Source organism: Chenopodium album, chromosome 5 (assembly GCF_948465745.1).
Source record: "Chenopodium album chromosome 5, dcCheAlbu1.1, whole genome shotgun sequence".
Classification (NCBI taxonomy): domain Eukaryota; kingdom Viridiplantae; phylum Streptophyta; class Magnoliopsida; order Caryophyllales; family Amaranthaceae; genus Chenopodium; species Chenopodium album.
The window spans coordinates 48,869,615-48,889,253 of NC_137838.1; the positions used below are offsets into that span (position 1 = coordinate 48,869,615).

The 19,639-nt window shown below is 37.2% G+C and overlaps 2 protein-coding genes across 2 annotated transcripts; one reads left to right on the top strand and one right to left on the bottom strand.

Annotated features, from left to right (window-relative positions):
- Positions 1-1,324: 1,324 nt before the first annotated feature.
- Positions 1,325-6,692, bottom strand: LOC145630723 (kinesin-like protein NACK1). Its single transcript, XM_081682901.1, has 15 exons — positions 6,522-6,692; positions 5,620-5,910; positions 5,443-5,532; positions 5,223-5,323; positions 5,006-5,122; positions 4,820-4,901; positions 4,664-4,731; positions 4,525-4,584; positions 4,314-4,438; positions 3,879-4,080; positions 3,656-3,763; positions 3,477-3,566; positions 2,429-3,373; positions 1,962-2,293; positions 1,325-1,842 (listed from the first exon to the last, which is right to left on the bottom strand). Exons 2-15 carry the CDS (start codon positions 5,897-5,899, stop codon positions 1,518-1,520), a joined length of 2,925 nt encoding a protein of 974 aa, XP_081539027.1. The 5' UTR covers positions 5,900-5,910; positions 6,522-6,692; the 3' UTR covers positions 1,325-1,517.
- Positions 6,693-9,221: 2,529 nt separating this feature from the next.
- On the top strand, positions 9,222-19,327 carry LOC145632879 (uncharacterized). Its single transcript, XM_081685208.1, has 5 exons — positions 9,222-9,998; positions 10,599-11,829; positions 12,191-12,925; positions 18,317-18,724; positions 18,912-19,327. Exons 1-5 carry the CDS (start codon positions 9,222-9,224, stop codon positions 19,325-19,327), a joined length of 3,567 nt encoding a protein of 1,188 aa, XP_081541334.1.
- Positions 19,328-19,639: the final 312 nt, after the last annotated feature.

Below are 19,639 nucleotides of genomic sequence, written 5' to 3' on the forward strand. Positions count from 1 at the left end.
TAAATTGCTACATCATGAATGAATTGTTAGTAACTTCAATACAAATTTAAATCAAATTGAAATTAAATTAAATTAAAAGTAGAGTTGATTTGGTCCAAACCCTCAGTTAATTATACCTTTCACGCCTTGGTTTAAGGACGGAACCTCGGGTCAAGTATGAACTCCTTGGAGTGCTTAAGGAATGTATGGTGGAAAAATAGGGAAGGCTAGAAATTAGAACAGAGAAGGTTTTCATGTACAAGAGAGGAAGAGAGAATGATTTGATCCCCCAAATTGATGACATTAGGTTCGTATTTATAGAGAAAATGCGAAGTGTGAAGCACGAAACCCTAGAAGTGAAGTGCCATGAAGATAAAACCTTAGAAAAACACCGTGTCACGGGGAAAAATACCGTGACACAGTATAGAGTGCCGTGACACGACACAAAACATTGTGGCGCGACATTTATGCCGCGACGCGGCAAATCCACTTTTTTACACGTTTTTAAAACTATGATAATTTTTTTATCTGTAACTCGGAATAAATCATATAATATATCGTTGGAAAGCTTATCAAATCTCTTTCCAACCCAATTAGAATCAGGTCAAAACCATTTGTAGATTTAAAGATATGGCCGTATTAGTGAAAGGGTATCGATTTTGGGCGGAGTTTAGCATTTTGCTCATATCTTTTTCGTTTTAAATCGGAATTGAGCTTATGATATGCCGTTGAAAATCTTATTGAAAGGCCTATCTAACCAAATTATATTTGGATCAAAATTCTAGGGCCACAAAATCTGTTGAGATCGGTTTTATAGTGTGGACACGAAAAGAAGAAAATAAGTAATGGCTTAGGAAAATGAGCTAAGAATTAGGTTGGTTTATTGAATGGAAATATGGATTAAGCACTCCAAAGATTAAATACTCAACCAGACAATGGTGGTGAAAGGTTGTTCATCATCGGGTTCGGATTTGTGGAAACATTTTTAGGTGTCTATAAGTACACTCTAGTTATCAAGAATTAGAAAGAATTAATTAAGGTAAGAGAACAAGTAACCGACATTCTAAATCTATATACAATGTAAGAAGAGCATGATTCAATTAATAAAAAATTACACTAAATTCATATAATTTGCATTCCTCCCATAAAACAAAAGCCCACCAACTTCCATAATTTCTATTTTCTAACATATTCTTCTTCTTTTTCTTACAAAAATAATATTAACTAATTGTGAAGGGGAGAATATCCCAACATTCTCATCATTTAGATTCTAGTTGAGAGGTGAAACGCTAAAAAGTTGTAACCAAGTGTTATTATATCTAAGATTGAAGAATAATAAACACAATTTAAGAACAAAATGTTTTTTATTTTTGCAAAATGGCAATTCCAAAACTGGCTATAGCAGTAACAGTTATCTCAATAACCAAAAAAAGAATGAAAGAATTGAACAAGTCGTGGAGAGAACTCCAAAACTTCTTTAAGTACATTTACAAAAGATATGATTTCTTGTAACAAATATATAAAACCTCTCAAATCTCTCACAAAAGCAGGTTGGAGATTTGATTCCAGCCTGCCATCCATGGTCTTTTATCACTTGGGAGTGCAAAGTTTAGCTCAAACATTTCCCTTGCTGCCTTTCCACTTTCGCAAAATCCAACAAGCTTAGCCACAATTTCCGCGCTTTCATGTACATGAAGCGAGTCATGGGGATTTGTCCAAAGCTTACTCACAAATTGCAACCTCCTATGTTTTCCTTCTAGAGAGACTCCCCATTTTATGTACAATGCTTCTCTTTCCTCAGCACTTAGGCGTGAGCTTACCCTCCTTGCAAGGAACTCCCTTTCGCGCTTCAATGCTCTGATACTACATTATGGATAGAAATAGAAAAGGCGGTCATAATTAACTTCTGACATTACTTATAGTGAAAAAAGATTAGATTGTGTAGGAATAAAGATGTAAGCAGAAGTTGATTAAGAAAGTACCTGGAAGAAATAGAAACTGTGGGTTCATCTCCACCAGGTCCACAATGAGCTGGACTTGCATCTCCGGTTTCTGCCAAGTGCTGCTGCAACCAAGTTAACCGCCTAAGCTCAACTTCGAAGTAAATTTGGTCAGCTGGGTCTCCTTTAAATAGCAGATAGAATTGAGTTCTGTGAATGATGGAAACATAGCAAACATCCCATAGTTCAATTATTTGCTGTCTTTGCTCCTTGAAAGTTACTTGCCATGAAACCTCAGGTTCATTTTCCTCGTAATCATCTTCATCATTCTCAATATCATAACCAGCTGCTTCATTTGCTTCCAACTCAAGCACCTGGTGAATTAATTTTATTTTATTTTATTTATTTATTTATTTATTTATTTTTTTTTTAAAATAAGTTAATTATAAATGCACATTACAATAACATCTGTTTACAGTAACGCTATATGGAAGGAGTATTATAACTACCTGGCAAACAAGCAACTGCTTCTGATATTGCAGCTTTGCGACACGTTCTTTCAGTTCTGTAACATAAGCTCTTATGTTTCTCACATTCTCTTCTGCTGCATTCTGAAACATCTGTTTCATTTTTTTCATGTTAACTGAACTCGATCTTCTGTATCCTGAACCTTCCTTCGATGAAACATCACTAACAGCTCCTTCTGTTTTTGTATGTGTTCCTTTCTCGACACCTTGTGCAGCTTCAGTAACAACAATGTTATCATTTACTGGATTCCTATTTTCAATGCCAGTCTCCACAACTTGGTCAGCAGCATACAAATGGGAGCATGGAGATCGTAAGAGATTCTGCCTGTTGGCACCATTGCTTGAACTTAAAGGAAGCAACTTTTTCTTTTTCGATTGGGATTTTGAGTTCTGAGTTACTTCACCATTAGGTTCATCGTTATTTGGAAGAGACAGTACTAGTTTGTCTATAGACTTTTGTACATTTTCAAGCTGCTCTTCAAGATCAGCTATTGTACTCCCTTGAGTATGAAGTCTAGTAATTTCTTCCTTCAGGTTGGCGCTCACACTTTTATTTGTGGCAACAACTGCTCCAGCCTCATCCACCGTGAGATCTGGCCTAACAGTACGCATTTCCCTTATCTCTGCCTGCAGCTTAGCAATTGTCTCAGCGGCATCTTGATTACCTAGCCTATGACAAGCAACCTCTTTTTGCAGCACTTCTAGAGCTCGATTGGCTTCATCTCCAAGCTGCTCCTGCAGTTGCTCAAGTTTCCTAATTTCGTGCATGAGGGTGAATGGAGCAGTAGATGACTTCCTCATAGATTGCCTGATAATTTTATTTTGTGTCTGATATCCCTGTTGCTTCCCATTTAAGTTGAAAGGCAATGTGCCAGAGAAGGAAAGACATTTTACAACTGGTCGAGGTGATTCATAGGGACCAATAACCTGAAATAGTCATCAGAAAATAGTTAGGAAAAAAAAAAAAAAACTTGATTGGACAGAGAAGAGGGTAGGAGGGTGGAGAAGGATCAAAGATAAAGTTGAAAACCTTTTCCTCCTGCACCTTTTGTCGAAGCTCTTCTACTTCGGATAAGGCAAGATCTCTTTGACGTCTCAACTCTTTAATCTCCTTTTCCATCTAGAATGTAAGAAGAAAAATAATTTAGACAACAATTCATCAGCACCCAATGCCTTAAGCATCCCAATGAAGCAGAAAAAATAGTTCACCTGGTGAATCTTCTGGTCCTTGTCTGATGCATCAGGGACACGTAACTCTGCTTCTAGTCTGGCTACCTCCTTCTGCAACTGTTTCACTAATTGCTTATCAGAGACAACCTGAAAAATCAAATAGGATATATTATTAAGCCTTTGTGCAAGGAAGTAAAGATAGTTAAATGTACATGAGAACATTATTTTATATAGGTTCATAAAGCTTTAATCTCATCCATACCATGTTCACTTGAGCATTGTTGGTCACCTCCTTAGCTCGAGTAGCAAAATATAATGTGTTCCTTGTCTGCTCAACATGACTCGTTGCTGGACTCAACGTACAAATGATAGCAGTACGAGCATTCCCACCAAGAGAGTGTTGTAAAATTCTCGTAAGCTTAGAGTCACGGTAAGGTATGTGACCAGCACGCTTTGCTCCAGCACTGCATTGCAATATGAATGCTAAGCAATATCAGCAGTAGATCAATTACCTGGCACCCATCCTAGAGTCCCATTATGGCCAAAAAGCCAGGAAAGTTCTACGATTGTTACCATGTTTAAGAAGCAATTTTACTAGTGAAAAATTTAGGAGAGGACATAATTTTTGACACACTAATGTATCAATCTGCGCAAAAAATGAACCAACTAAATGCATATGGGAGGAAAACCCCTTTACCTAAGCTTCCGAATCACTGTTGTCAGAGTCATCAGGCTCAGATTAATATGACAGCCTTCCCTGAGTCTGGCACCATCAGCATGTGTTTGTGCAGCCCTCTCACTTCCAGCAAGGTCGACAAAATTCTGCAAAAGCAAAAACAAATTCATAACACTACAGCAGTGAACATTACTGAAGAATGCCATAAAATAAATCTATGTAAGGTATTTACCAGGCTGGCAATGAAGGATCGGATACAGCCTGAATTTTCACGCTGTGTACTTTGTATTGTCTGCATTGTTAGGCACGTAATTAGTTAGAATCTGTCATTAAAATCCTGTCAGAGCCAATGAAAGATTCTTGAAACTAACCAGCCTAATAATTTGGTGAGATCGTGAACTATTATCATTGAGTGCAGTTTCACCCACTTGTCTTTGAGCTGAGCAAAAAAGAAAAATGTGTTCTCTATGGTAAGATTATTAGTAAAACAATCAAGCTGAAACAAGCTTTTCGAGCAGTTATCTTACCCTCGCATATGCTAATCAAGTGTCTCAGATGCCGGTCATCAGTAGCAGTTTCTTCAACTAGCTTCTCAACAACAGTACCTTTCTGCAGAGAAAAATAAAAACAGAATAAGAATAATACATATATTTTAGCAATCTAATGCTATGATTCACTTTTAATGAACTAGTTTTGTTATAGTGAACACATACTTCTGGATCATCCAATAGCTTAAGGTTGCGACCAGACTCAGAATTCAGAAGATCCCTGACATTTTCATTATAGATTTCTAATCCAGAAATCCTAATAGTGAATTCTCTTTCCGGGGTCTGTATTCATGGAGCAAGTGTTTAGTTTTAAAGCATATCAGCAGCTAGAAACATACTAATCTTAAACTGAACTTGTACATGATATAACCAAATATCTTACATTCATTATGTGGTTGTAAATATCTGTTACAGCTTTTTCTGTGATTCCTCGCATTGTATATGTCTTGCCACTACTTGTCTGTCCATAAGCAAATATAGTTGCTGCAAACAGAATTAAAGTTTAAATTTTCAAACCATCGCCAAAAAGAACCACACAATTGAAAACAATTAAAGCAATGCAAATGAAAACTACTCGTATTAATCAATAAGTAATGCATTACCATTGATACCCATCAAAGAGGACAAAGCCACATTTTTCACCCCATCCTCATACACAGTCTCAGTGATGGAGGCAGGACCAAAGACTTTGTCTGAAAAGGTACACAAATTTTGACTCAGTCAACGAAAAACAATTGGTTATATGAATCCGATTACTTGGATAAAAGGGATAAGTATACCGAATGTAAATGAAGATTGCTGCAAAGAACGATCATTATTAACAGTAGGCTTATGAACAATTGTGTGTTCATCAACACATTCCCAATCCACTTGGTCTTTAGCTGCCTGCTCTCGTCTGCTTAAAGGCCTCAACCTTACAGTCACGACGATTTTATCTTCCTTGGCACCAGCTCTTGGTCCACCTGGTGTCGATGCAGGCGTTCTAGGTCCACCAGGTGTTGATGCAGGCGTTCTGGGCCCACCTGGTGTTGATGGTGTTGAGGTACCCTTTACTGTCATAATGTTTCTGCCTTTCAAATCAATCCAAAACAAATTCTTCAGTAATACTTCGTATATGATGATCACTTTAACCTAGTAATACATACATACTTATCCTATTAATTCATATATCCCATCAATAAATTTAAGTAGCGACATATCAGAAAATCTAATGATAAAAAACTACGACAGTAGCGATGATTACGCCAACTTCCAACTTCATTAATCTCAAGCTATAGTCATACTTATTCTCTTATTTATATATCCCATAAATTAATTTAAATTGTTAAATGGGGACACATATTAGAAAATCTGACATACAAATACAACTATGACAGTAGCAAGGATGAGTCCGATTTCCCAACTTTTTAAAAGTTATTTAGTATGATCTCCCATCAATTAATTTAACTTTGAGATTTAATCTATATCTTGATTAACATAAATTATGCAAATTGCTTACCCTTTTACCTAAATTAAACAAATAATAACGTTCCAAATAAAGAAGTTGATCGGTTTGAATTATCCTCTTCCAAAATCAGAAATTGTACAAAACTTCTATTATTGAAATTTGATGCAACAAAAACTGAATTGAGTATTTGAGTAATCAAAATCAAAACAATAAAATTATAAATAATTAACTTACTGCGTCAACACTGGAAAATAGCAGCGGCAGAGAAGGAGAGGTGGTCGGAACTGAAGATGGTGGTTTTGTTGAAGGAGAGAGAAAGAGTAGTAAGGGTTTTTAATCAGATAAACAAAGAGTTTGAGAGAATGAACATCAAAGGAGAAAATACACTAAACAGATACAACGGCTCTTTTTCAGCGCTTCTGATATTTAATCGTTTTAAACACACAAACGGCCATTTTAAATTGTAACGGTTGTATTAATAATAAACGGTAATATGTGTATAAGACTATAACTCTATCAATTATATTCTAACTTTGTTGACCTTCATTTTGCAATTGGTGGTTCGTGCATGCGGGTGCATCCGTTGCGGAATGTACATTATGATACATGGTTGTAGAAAGAACATATTGTTCAATTCTAATCTACACGAGTAATATTGATTTTTTTTTTTTTTTTTTTTTTTTTTTTTTTTTTTTTTTTTTTGTAAAATGGCAAAAAGATAAATAGTAAATATTTTTTTTACCATACAGTAATTTCAAATAATTTTAAATTATACTCTCTCTCTACAAGATTTAACTCCCAAAAAAGAAAAAATTGAAAACCGCTTTAAGTTCATCAAACATTAATAAAGAAATTGTTAATTTCAAACTTCTTGGTGCAAAATTGTTCAAGATGGCTGACGAAAACAAAAGGTAAGTACAATTTCAACATGCATAGTTGTTCAATTTGAGTTCGATTGGTAGTTTTTTTTTTTGCAAGTTCTTGGTGTAAATTTGTGATTTATGTGGTTTTGGTATTGGAATGAGAAAATATATGAAGTTCTTGAAGAAAACCGACCAATTATTACATTTTGAAAAAAAGAAAGCAAAAGCAAATTCAAAAAAAGTTGTAGATCTAAATAATACAATGTACATCAAAATACAGTAAATTGTTCTTTTCAATATTTTATAAAGCGGATGTACATATTATAGAAACATAATGAACATATCTATATTGTTACAATGAAAAGAACATACTATTAAAATACAATGAACATATACCTTAAGTGAAAAGAACCTACTATTAAAAAATAATGAACATATACCTAGAGTGAAAAGAACATGGGGCTATTTAATAATTTTCTTTATCTTCATGTTCTTTGATTGTCAGTATAATGTACAATTATTTGTGACATAAAATTAATTGTTTATATTGAAATGTTCTTTAAATTTTTTTTTAGATTATGGCGGTTGAATACAAATAATATTCATTACATTATATTATCATGTTCTTTATTAATATTACAGATATTCTTTAGATATATATAAAGAACATAAAGCTATATGTTCTTTACAAAACAAGTATATGTTCATTACAAAACAATTATATGTGATGTTCTTTATAAGATAAATATATGTTCTTTGCAAAACTACTAAATGTTCTAAACTGAACAACTATATGTTCGTTCCGCCTTTTTTTAAAAATAAAACTGGATGCACGAAGCATCGTGCATCCGCCTGCAAGGAAAAAATTTCATTCTTCTTGTTCTTTTTCTGCACCTTTTACTTCGGCTGTTAATTTTGTCTCTCAGTTCTCACTAAACAAACCATCCATTTATAAAATAATTAGTTATAAGTATTTATTTCTTGAATCCTTTCGTCATTTTTTTTTTCAAACAAGGGGCTAGGAAAACAAAACAAAATAAAAAAAAAAAAAAAAAACTAAGGGGGAAAACACTACTAGATCATTATGTAAAATACGCCATAGAGCTCTAGGGGAGACTTGAATAAATTCAAATTTGTTGTTCTAATGGACTCCTTGGTTTGCTAATCAGTTAGTAACATGATTTGCTTCTCGATAAATATGCTTGACTTCTACTTCCCATTCTTGACTTGCAACAAGCTTCTTGCAATGAGCGATATCATGAAGGCATTCACCATTATGGTCACTCGTTTCGGCAAAAATCTGAACAACAGCTTGATTGTCCAATTAGACTTGTAATTTTTTTAATTCCCATTTTTTTTTTGCCAACTCCAACCCATGTGCCACTGCCGAAACTTCTGCCTTAAAGGCAACACGACTACCTAACCTTAGAGAATAAGCACGACACAACACAACTTTCTTGTAGTATCCCTTATTAAGCCACTACCACCCCTTCAGGACCCGGGGCTCCCTTAGCCTCTCCATCAACATTCAATGCGTACCAATTTGTAGGAGGTGCATTATTCCATTTAATAAAGGTCTCTCTTCTTACAAGAGTTGAGAGAAACTAGTTATGCCATCACTAAGCACGCGCCAGACCTCCTCAAATCTGTCTAAAAAAATTGTTTTATCCATTGAGATTTCACCTGAATGATTGAAAACAACCGCACTTTAATGTTCCTATTGATCCATTGTCTAAGAGACCCTCTTCTAAAATAAGTAGCATGAGCTGCTAGACCTGCAAGGATCATTAGTGAGTGATGATCGTTTAAAACGGTTTGCATTACTATTGAGGATATTATATTTTAGGAAATTATATGATAATATTTAGTTGCTATATTTTGTGCCTAGAATATAATCTTTTGAGATCTTTGTGATATTTCCTAATTTTATCATATTAGGGAAAGCTTGTATTATATATTGGCGATGGCCGTATCAATGGAAATCAAGTAATTGAGTTTGTTCAATTTAACATATTCTCTCTAACTTAGCATGGTATCAAGAGCAGGTTAAATCGTTTTTTTTTTCATAAACATGGTTGGAGATGATGAAACCCCTCCACCACATACACATAACAGTGCCAACAACACAGCTACGCAACATCAAGATTGCCCAAATTCGGTTAGTGTTGTTCTCAGATCTGCTGTCCGTACAGTCCCAAGAAAGGGTTGTGCGTGTTTCGATCGTGGACATGAGGGCTACGGAAGTCCGGGGGGGCAATGTACAGTGCAAGCTAATGTAGTTTCGAGTGCTCATGTTAATGCAATTACGGGATTGTTTGGAAATGTTAATATTCCCGATAATCGTTTGAATGGAAAATTTGATGTTACTTCTTGGATTATTGACACAGGTGCAACCCATCATGTAACCGGAGACAAATCTTGGTTGTTCGATATGCAGAGTTTTGAGTGTCCCGTTGGTCTTCCCAATGGTAACACTGTTTTGGCTTCTTTGATTGGTTCTGTCCGTTTGTCGGACAAACTCATTCTAACCGGGGTTCTTTATGTTCCTAATTTGAGTTGCAATTTGCTTTCTGTGTCACAAATTACTGATACTCTTAATTTTATTGTCCAGTTTAATTCTTATATATGTGTTGTACAGGATCAAACGAAGGAGTTGATTGGAACGGGAGCAAGGAGAAACGGACTATACTGTTTTAGCAATTCAGATTCGGTGAATCATGTGGATGTAGGCAATGCAATGTCGACTTTGGAGTTGTGGCACCGTCGAATGGGTCATCCATCCGAAAAAGTGGTTAAGTTACTTCCTCATGTTAGTGGCAATAAACATCATCTTTCTAATGGGTGTGAGGTATGTATGCGTGCTAAACATCCTAGAGATAAATTTTCTTTGAGTGATGGTAGAGCTTCTAGGATTTTTGAAAAAATACATTGTGATTTGTGGGGTCCGTATCGACATGTCTCTTCGTGTGGTGCTCGTTATTTTTTGACTATTGTTGATGATTATTCCCGAGCTGTTTGGATTTACTTGTTGGTTGATAAAACTGAGGTTTTTCGAATGTTCTTAGCTTTCGTTGCAATGGTTGATAAACAATTTTCTCAAACCATTAAGGTGGTGCAAAGTGATAATGGCACTGAATTTAATTGCTTGCATGATTATTTTAGTGCTACTGGTATTATTTTTCAAACCTCTTGTGTGGGGACTCCGCAACAAAATGGGAGGGTTGAGAGAAAACATAAACACATTCTTGAAGTTGGGAGAGCTTTGAGGTTTCAAGCTAATTTGCCTATTTATTTTTGGGGGGAATGTGTTCTTGCCGCTGCCCACCTGATTAATTGTACACCCACTCCTTTATTACAAAATAAAACTCCATTTGAAATTTTGTTCAATAAACCTCCCTTATTTGATGCCCTTCGTACTTTTGGATGTCTGTGCTTTGCTCATAATCAGAAAATAAATGGAGACAAATTTGCAAGTCGGAGTAGGAAATGTATTTTTGTGGGATATCCCTTCGGGAAGAAAGGATGGAGATTGTATGACCTTGAGTCAGAAGTTTTTTTTGTGTCTCGGGATGTCAAGTTTGTGGAAGATGTGTTTCCATTTGCTACTCTGGAAGATGTTAATCTTGAGTCACAAGTGTATGAGTCGAATTATGACATTCATGACGATTTTGTGGAGTTTGATTTGTCGGGTGATAATGACGATGGTTTGGGCACAAATGTGGGGGACGACAGTGTGGCAGAGCACCTGTACCATGATTCGGTTCAGCAGCCCATCTTCGGGGACCCTGCGACTGCTGGCACAGCAGGGCAGCAACACAGCCACGCCATTGGCCTGCCTGCCAGTACAGCAGTCCAGCAGCAGCAGCAGAACAAGCTGCCTGCCAGTACAACAGTCCAGCAGCAGCAGCAGAACAAGCTGCCTGCCAGTACAACAGCCCCGCAGCAGCAGCATAACTTGCTGGCTGGGACTGCCGAGGAGGCCTGCAACTCCTCTGATCGCCAGCAGCAGCTAGCTAGGACTGTCGAGGAGGGCAGCAGCTCAGCAACACATGACACGGCTCCCTTGGGTCGTGGTTTCCGGGAAAAAATTCCCAATGTTCGTCATCGTGATTATGTGACTCACTCAGTTTTTGCTAAAAGTCCGTCTCCGTCCACTCCGTCTCCAATCCCTCCTTTAGGTACGCCTTATCCTCTAGCACACTATATAAATTGTGACATGTTTTCTGTGAATTATCGCCAATTCCTTGCAGCCGTTGTTTTAGGAAAGTATCCAAAATCCTTTAAAGAAGCGATGAAATCCGAAGGTTGGCGACATTCTATGAAAGAAGAAATAAGGGCATTGGAAGATAATGGGACTTGGACATTGGAGCATCTTCCTCCCGGCAAGAAAGCTCTAGGGTGTGAATGGGTGTATAAGACGAAATTTTTGTCTAATGGTGATATTGAGCGTCTCAAGTCTCGTTTGGTTGTCTTTGGTAATCATCAACGAGAAGGCATTGATTATGGTGAGACCTTTGCTCCGGTTGCAAAAATGACTACTATTCGCGCTTTTCTTGCTATAACAGTTTCAAAAAATTGGGAGATTCAGCAGATGGATGTTCATAATGCTTTCCGTCATGGTGATCTAGAAGAGGAAGTGTACATGAAATTACCCCCAGGCTTTGAGAGCTCGGATTCGAGTTTGGTGTGTCGTTTGAGAAAGTCTTTGTATGGGTTGAAACAAGCTCCGAGATGTTGATTTGCAAAACTCATTACGGCTCTAAAAGGGTATGGTTTCATTCAGTCTTACTCTGATTATTCTCTTTTTACATACACTAAAGGCAATGTTCAGATTAATGTCTTAGTTTATGTTGATGATCTTATTATTTTTGGGAATGATTCCGCTGCATTAAATGTGTTCAAAGCTTATCTTGGTGATTGTTTCAAGATGAAGGATCTTGGTCCTTTGAAGTATTTTTTGGGCATTGAAGTTGCTCGTAGTAAAATCAGGTTTGTTTTTGTGTCAACAAAAATACACCTTGGATATTGTTTCTGAAGCAGGGTTACTAGGTGCGAAACCTAGTGGTTTTCCAATTGAGCAGAACCACAAGCTACGTCATGCTAGTGGTGAGTTACTTGAGAATCCTGAGTCTTATCGTAGACTGGTAGGGCGGTTGATTTATCTCTCGGTGACTAGACCGGATTTGGCATATTCGGTTCAAATTCTTTCACAGTTTATGCACGAGCCTCGAATTGAGCATTGGGAAGCAGCTCTCAGGGTGGTTCGTTATTTAAAAGGTACCCCAGGACAGGGTATTTTGTTGAGTGCAGATAGTGACCTGACTTTGCAGGGATGGTGTGATTCAGAGTGGGCGGCATGTCCTCTTACTCGTCGTTCGTTGACAGGTTGGCTTGTGTTCCTTGGTAAATCACCTATTTCTTGGAAGACCAAGAAACAGCCTACAGTTGCCACATCCTCTTCTGAGGCTGAGTATCGGTGTATGTCTTCAACCACACATGAGTTGAAATGGTTGAAGGCCTTGCTTTTGAGTTTGGGTGTTGAACACCCTAAGGCGATCAAGTTGTTTTGTGACAATCAATCTGCTTTATATATAGCTCGAAATCCAGTTTTCCATGAACGTACGAAACACATTGAGATTGATTGTCACATTGTTCGTGATGCCATTACAGAGGGCTTAATTGATCCTTCCTATGTTTCCATTAAGGAGCAACTTGCAGATATTTTCACTAAGGCGTTAGGGAAGTCTCAGTTTGATCATCTTCTTTCCAAGTTGGGTATTTACAATCCCCATGCTCCAACTTGAGGGGGGGGGGTATTGAGGATAATTGTATTTTAGGAAATTATATGATAATATTTAGTTGCTATATTTTGTGCCTAGAATATAATCTTTTGAGATCTTTGTGATATTTCCTAATTTTATCATATTAGGGAAACCTTGTATTATATATTGGCGATGTCCGTATCAATGGAAATCAAGTAATTGAGTTTGTTCAATTTAACATATTCTCTCTAACTTAGCAATTACACATGATTTTATCATGTAATACAAGCCATAAAAACACTCTAACGCATTGCTGCACTCTCAAATGCCAAATCAAGTTCCAAGAACCATCTTCTTGCTCACCATTATCTTGTCTTATGATTTGTAAGGCAGAATTAAACGATAGCCGACCCTTTGAACCCCCAGCCCAATGAATCAAGTCACCTTTATCTAGGGTTTTCAATCAAAGCATGAGCTTCAGTTTCTCGCAGAGTATCTTGCGGTAAGAGGTCAACAAAAAAAAAAAAAAAAAAAAAAAAAAACCCACTTCCGCTCTTCAATCTCGTCCCACATTTTAGCTAGGGTGTCTCCTTCAATGTCCAATGGAATAAATGCAATAGCCACATCGCGCAACGTCTTCAAATTTACCCACCGATGGTCCCAGAACATAATATTTGTGCCATCAGTAACCGTTGTATGAGCCCCTTGATAAAGAATATAAGCATTCTCCTGGATACCCTTCTAAACATTAGACATATTAGACTTCGTTTTGAACATGTCCACATTACATCATCCCTTAGAATACTTACTTGTAAGTACTCCTAACCATAGAGCATTTGGTTCGGTAAGTAGACACCATATGAGCTTTGTTAAGAAGGTTGAGTTTGCTTATCTTGAAAAACCAATACCCAAACCTCTCATCTCTTTCAGCTTCTGTAGGTTCTCCCAAGAAATAAGATGAATTATTCTTTTTTCATCATCCCTTCCCCAAATGAATCTCCTAGTTCTTTAATCAATGTCGTCACAAGTAGTCCTTGGGATTCCAGCTGTTTTCATAGCATACGAATGAAGCCATTATGTTTAAGATAGTTTAATAAAGGGTAATACGGGCCGGCAAGCGAAAGGTGTTTTGATTTCCACCCTGCCAAACGTCTATCAACTCTTTCACACATGTACCCAAAGGTTGCTCTTGTTACACGACTTGTTCAGGCTGGCATTCCCAAATACGTTCCCAAATGTTGGGCCAGTGTTACCAAGCAACCCAATAAACCTAGGGTATAGCCAAACACTAAAAAATACATCAAGAAGCAAGCAGCAGCCTGATTGATACAAGTATAGCAAAGAAGATCATAATCTCAATTAAGAAGATACTTGCCAAGAATACCCCTACTAATCAAGGAAAAGAATAAAATCAAGAAGATCTCCCACGTTCGAATATATTCTGTTATCTTTGTAACCCTAGCTGTTCCTAGGTATATATAGCATAATTAGACATTATAATACTCATGTACGCACACTCATACATTAATAGAAACCGATTACTCTACTTATTCTCTCGGGACCGTGACGTGTCCTTGCTGAACATGGAAGCCTGTCCTTTCTCAGTATTGTATCTCTAAACTTAATCTTCTTTAATATAATCATTTACTTATTGCTTTATTGTTTCTCTTTGTTATAGTATTTGATATTTGTGGCTTGATTGTTATTACCCCTAAATCCCCAAGCAAATTCCTAGATGCCTTTCTTAAGATTTGCCTAAACACCAAATTTGTCGTTGCTTCAATCTCTAAGGTCTTGGCGATTTCAGAGGTGGCTGCATCATTCATGTTTTGAGAAAAATACACCCTAGACTTCGATCAACTAACTTTTTGGCCAGAAGAGTTACAAAAACGAGCTAAACATTGATTGATATTAGCTGCTTGGTCAATAGAAGCCTCTGCGAAAAGTATTATGTCATCAGTAAAGGCTAAGTTTGAAAGGCTTGGCTCGTTATGACTATCCTTAATTGTTTTCCATGTATCAAGAATTATGGATCCTCAATAATATTGTTCAACCTTTCCATACAAAGCACAAAATAAAATGTAAGGTGATAATAAGTCTCCTTGACGCATGGCTCTACTTGGGTTGAAAGCTTGAATTGGTTCTTTGTTCCACAACACTCTCATCAAGGAAGAAGTGATACATTCCATTATGACATCCACCAACAAAATTGGAAAATTAATTTGCATCAAAGTGTTCTGGATAAAATCTCATCTAAGCCGATCACAGGCCTTTTCAAAATCAATCTTAATAGCCATATAATCCTTAGAATCTTTCTTATTCCTCATAGAACACGAATAACTTCTTACACAATTACAATGTTATCAGTAATCTATTAGCCAAGCACAAAACTTGTTTGCTAAGAAGAAGTGAGATGCAGCATCATAGGCTTATTCAATTAACAATAGCCTTAGTAATAATTTTATACACAACATTGCACAGACTAATTGGCCGAAATTGAGATGCAAGTTCCGAGTTATCAACTTTTAGGATTAGCACAAGAAAAGTGTCATTTAGACGGTGAGGCAGCCCTTTACTCATCAAAACTTCAAGCACCAATGAATAAACGTTGTTATCTACTAAGTCCCAATTCTTTTGGAAAAATAAGGCTTGAAAGCCATCTAGGCCAGGGGCCTTAATGGAGACCATTACCTTAACAACTCTCTCTATTTCACATTTAAGAAAGGGATTAGTTAAGATATTCCAATCCCCAGTGGTAAATTCATGGAATATGTCCCTTGGTAGGTCCTTCTTGAAAAAGGGTATTATCACTCTCAAAAAGAATTTTGAAATAACTTACAATATTTAATTTTCTTGGACCTCATCCTTCTCGATTAGCCAAGCTCCATCATATTCTGATTTAATAGCCCTAATAAGGTGGAAAAAAGTAATATTACGATATATTTTTGGTAGTTTCCTAATCCTATCAAATTAGGGTTAGCTTGTATTTTTTATATTGGGGTTGAGGCCATTAATAACATTCAAGTTATTCTGTTATATTTTCTCTCTAATTTATCATGGTATTAGAGCCCAAGTTTGTTGGGCCGTTTATAACTTGGCATTTTTCAAGCCACTAGTTAAGGGGCCTCTATTGGATGTTCATTCCCAAACAGGATTTATATTGTACCTTCTGGTGTGCTCTAAGTTCTAAAAACACTCACAAGTGAGGGGAAGTGTTGAAACTCATTGTAGCCCACTTGTGAATGTCCCACATTGTAGAAAGAGGAGAGGTGGTTCCACTTTATAAGGTTGAGGAGTTAATCCTACTATTGCCAATTGGTTTTAGTATGGAAGCTCCAAAGCCTTGTTTGTGAACCAAACTCTCCTCCTCATTGTTCGGGTTGCCCAGGCCCATTTCATATTGTTTCAAAATTTATCATGGTATCAGAGCAGGTTAAATTTTTTTATTTCACAACCATGGCCAGTTTTCTAGGTAATACAATAATTCCAGAATTTCGTCTTAATGGTAAATTTAACAACACTTGTTGGATTATTGATATCGGTGCAACTCATCATGTCACCGGAAATAATCTTGGCTATTTGACTCTTACAACATTGAATGCCCGATTGGTCTGCCCAATGGTGACAGTGTACTTGCAACTTTGGCCGGATCTGTTTGTTTGTCTGATAAAATTACTATATCTGAAGTTCTTTTTGTCCCGAATTTTAATTGCAATCTAATTTCCGTCTCTCAACTCAGTGATCAATTGAAAGTTGTTGTACAATTTAACTCGCATATGTGTGCTATACAAGATCCAATGAAGGAGCTAATTGGCACGTGTCTTAGGCAAGACGGACTCTATTATCCTAGCAAACTGGATGGGGTGCAATGTGTGTTGGTGGTTGGAGCGACTTTGGAGTTGGATCTTTGGCATAGAAGAATGGGTCATCCTTCTGAAAAGGTAGTTAAGTACTTCCTCATATTAGCAAAAATAACACTAGTTTAGCAAAATATCGTGAAGTATGTTTTCATGCCCAACATTCTAGAGACAAATTTCCTTTGAGTGACAATAAAGCTTCTAGAATTTTTGAAAAAATACACTGTGATTTATGGGGTCCATATCGTCATGTTTCCTTGTGTGGGGCTTGTTATTTCTTGACTATTATTGATGATTATTCCCGTGCGGTTTGGATCTATTTGCTGCTTGATAAAACTGAGGTTTTTCGGATGTTTATAGCTTTTGTTGCTATGGTTGATAGACAATTTAATCAAAAAATTAAAATTATCCGGAGTGATAATGGGACTGAATTTATTTGTTTGAACGATTATTTTGTTGCAATTGGTATTCTCTTTCAAACCTCTTGTATTGGGACTCCTCAACAAAACGGGAGGGTAGAGAGAAAACACAAACACATTCTTAATGTTAGTAGGGCCTTGAGATTCCAAGCAAATCTTCCTATTTATTTTTGGGGTGAGTGTGTTTTAGTCGCGGCTCATTTGATTAATCATACTCCTACTCCTATTCTACCAAACAAATCTGCTTTCGAAATTCTTTTCAATAAACCTCCTTCTTTTGGCGCTATTCATATTTTTTGTTGTTTGTGTTTTGCTCACAATCAAAAGACGAGGGGGGATAAGTTTTCTAATAGGAGTCGTAAATGTGTTTTTGTGGGGTATCCATTCGGGAAAAAGGGATGAAAGCTATTAAATCTTGAAACAAAGGAATTTTTTTTTCTCGTGATGTGAAATTTGTCAAAGCAATGTTCCCTTTTGGAAGTCCGGATGATGTAAATAATGATGTCAATTTGGGAAATATGGAGGATGAGGTTCATGTGGATTTTGATGATCATAATTTGAGCTATGATGACAATGCTACGGCTGTACATGAAACATATAATAATTTTGTTGACCAAAGTGCATTTACATCTCAAGAAAGGGAGGAAACAGTTTCCTTCGTACCCCACCCGCGACATAATGTTGTTGGCCGCAGGGGGGGTGCAGAGTCCCTGCAAACGCCTATGCTCCGCCATTTCAAGAGAAACATAAGCACGTTGAAGTGCAGCAGCCACCTGCGGCAGAAATTGTATAGTAGCAGCACAAAGGGTAGCTGCCACCTGAGGTAGAAACTGCCCAATCAGTGCGGTCAGAGCAGCACTCCCTAGGTCCAAAAACTGCCATGGACCAACACAGTCAGTCCGAGCAGCCCCCCCCAAGTAGTTCCTAAGGCACAACAGTTTTCTCGTGAGTTGGGTCGTGGTTTTTGGGATAAATATCCCTTGGTTTTGCTCCGTGATTTTGTTACACACACGGTTGTTGCTAAGAGTCCGTCTCCTAATTCCAATCAGACTACAGGTACTCTATATCCCATGGCACACTACATAAACTGTGACACGTTTTCTGTGAATTATCGCAAATTTCTTACAGTCGTTCTTTTGGGAAAGGATCCAAAATCCTTTAGAGAAGCCATGAAATCTGAAGATTGGCAACGTTTTGTGAAAGAAGAAATACGGGCATTAGAAGACAATGGGACTTGGACTTTAGTGTATCTTCTTCCCGGTAAGAAGGCTCTAGCCAGTCAATGGGTATACAAGATGAAATTTTTGTCTAATGGTGATGTTGAACGTCTCAAGTCTCGCTTGGTTGTTTTTGGCAATCATCAGCATGAAGGTATAAATTACAGTGAGACTTTCGCTCCGGTTCCAAAAATGACTACAGTTCGGGCTTTTCTTGCTATAGCCGCTACTAAAAATTGGGAGCTTCATCAGATAAATGTTCATAATGCTTTTCTACTCAGTGATATAGATGAGGAGGTGTACATGAAATTACCTCCGGGTTTTTGAGAATTCGGATCCAAACTTGGTGTGTCATTTGAGAAAGTCTTTGTATGGGTTGACACAGGCTCCAAGGTGTTGGTTTGCAAAACTCACTACGGCTCTGAAAGGGTAAGGTTTTATTCAATCTTACTCTGATTATTCTCTTTTCACATACACTAAAGGCAATGTTAAGATTAATGTCTTAGTTTATGTTGATGATCTTTTGATATTTGGGAATAATTCCGCTGCATTAACTTTGTTCATGGCTTATCTTGGTGATTGTTTCAAAATGAAGGATCTTGGTCCTTTGAAGTATTTTTTGGGCATTGAGGTAGCTTGTAGTAAATCTGGATGGTTTTTGTGTCAACGCAAATATACTTTGGATATTATTTCAGAAGCAGGGTTGTTAGGGGCAAAGCCAAGCGACTTTTCTATTGAGCAAAATCATAAGCTTAGCTTTGCTAGTGGTGAGCTACTTGCTAATCCTGAGTCTTATCGCAGATTGGTAAGACGGTTAATTTATCTCTTGGTTACTGGACTAGATTTGGTGTTTTCTGTTCATATTCTCTCACAATTTGTGCAAGAACCTCGCATTGAGCACTGGGAGGCGGCTCTGGGGTAGTTCGTTATTTGAAGGGAACCCCAGGATAGGGTATTTTGTGGAGTGCAGATAGTGACCCGACTTTGCAAGGTTGGTGTGATTCAGATTGGGCGGCATGTTCTCTTACTCGTCGTTCGTTGACAGGTTGGCTTGTGTTTCTTGGTAAATCCCCTATTTCTTGGAAAACCAAGAAACAACCTATAGTTTCCTATTCTTCCTCTGAATCTGAGTATCAATCAATGGCGTCGATTACACACGAGTTGAAATGGTTGAAGGCTTTACTCTTAAGTTTGGGGGTTCAACAACATAAATCAATCAAATTGTTTTGTGATA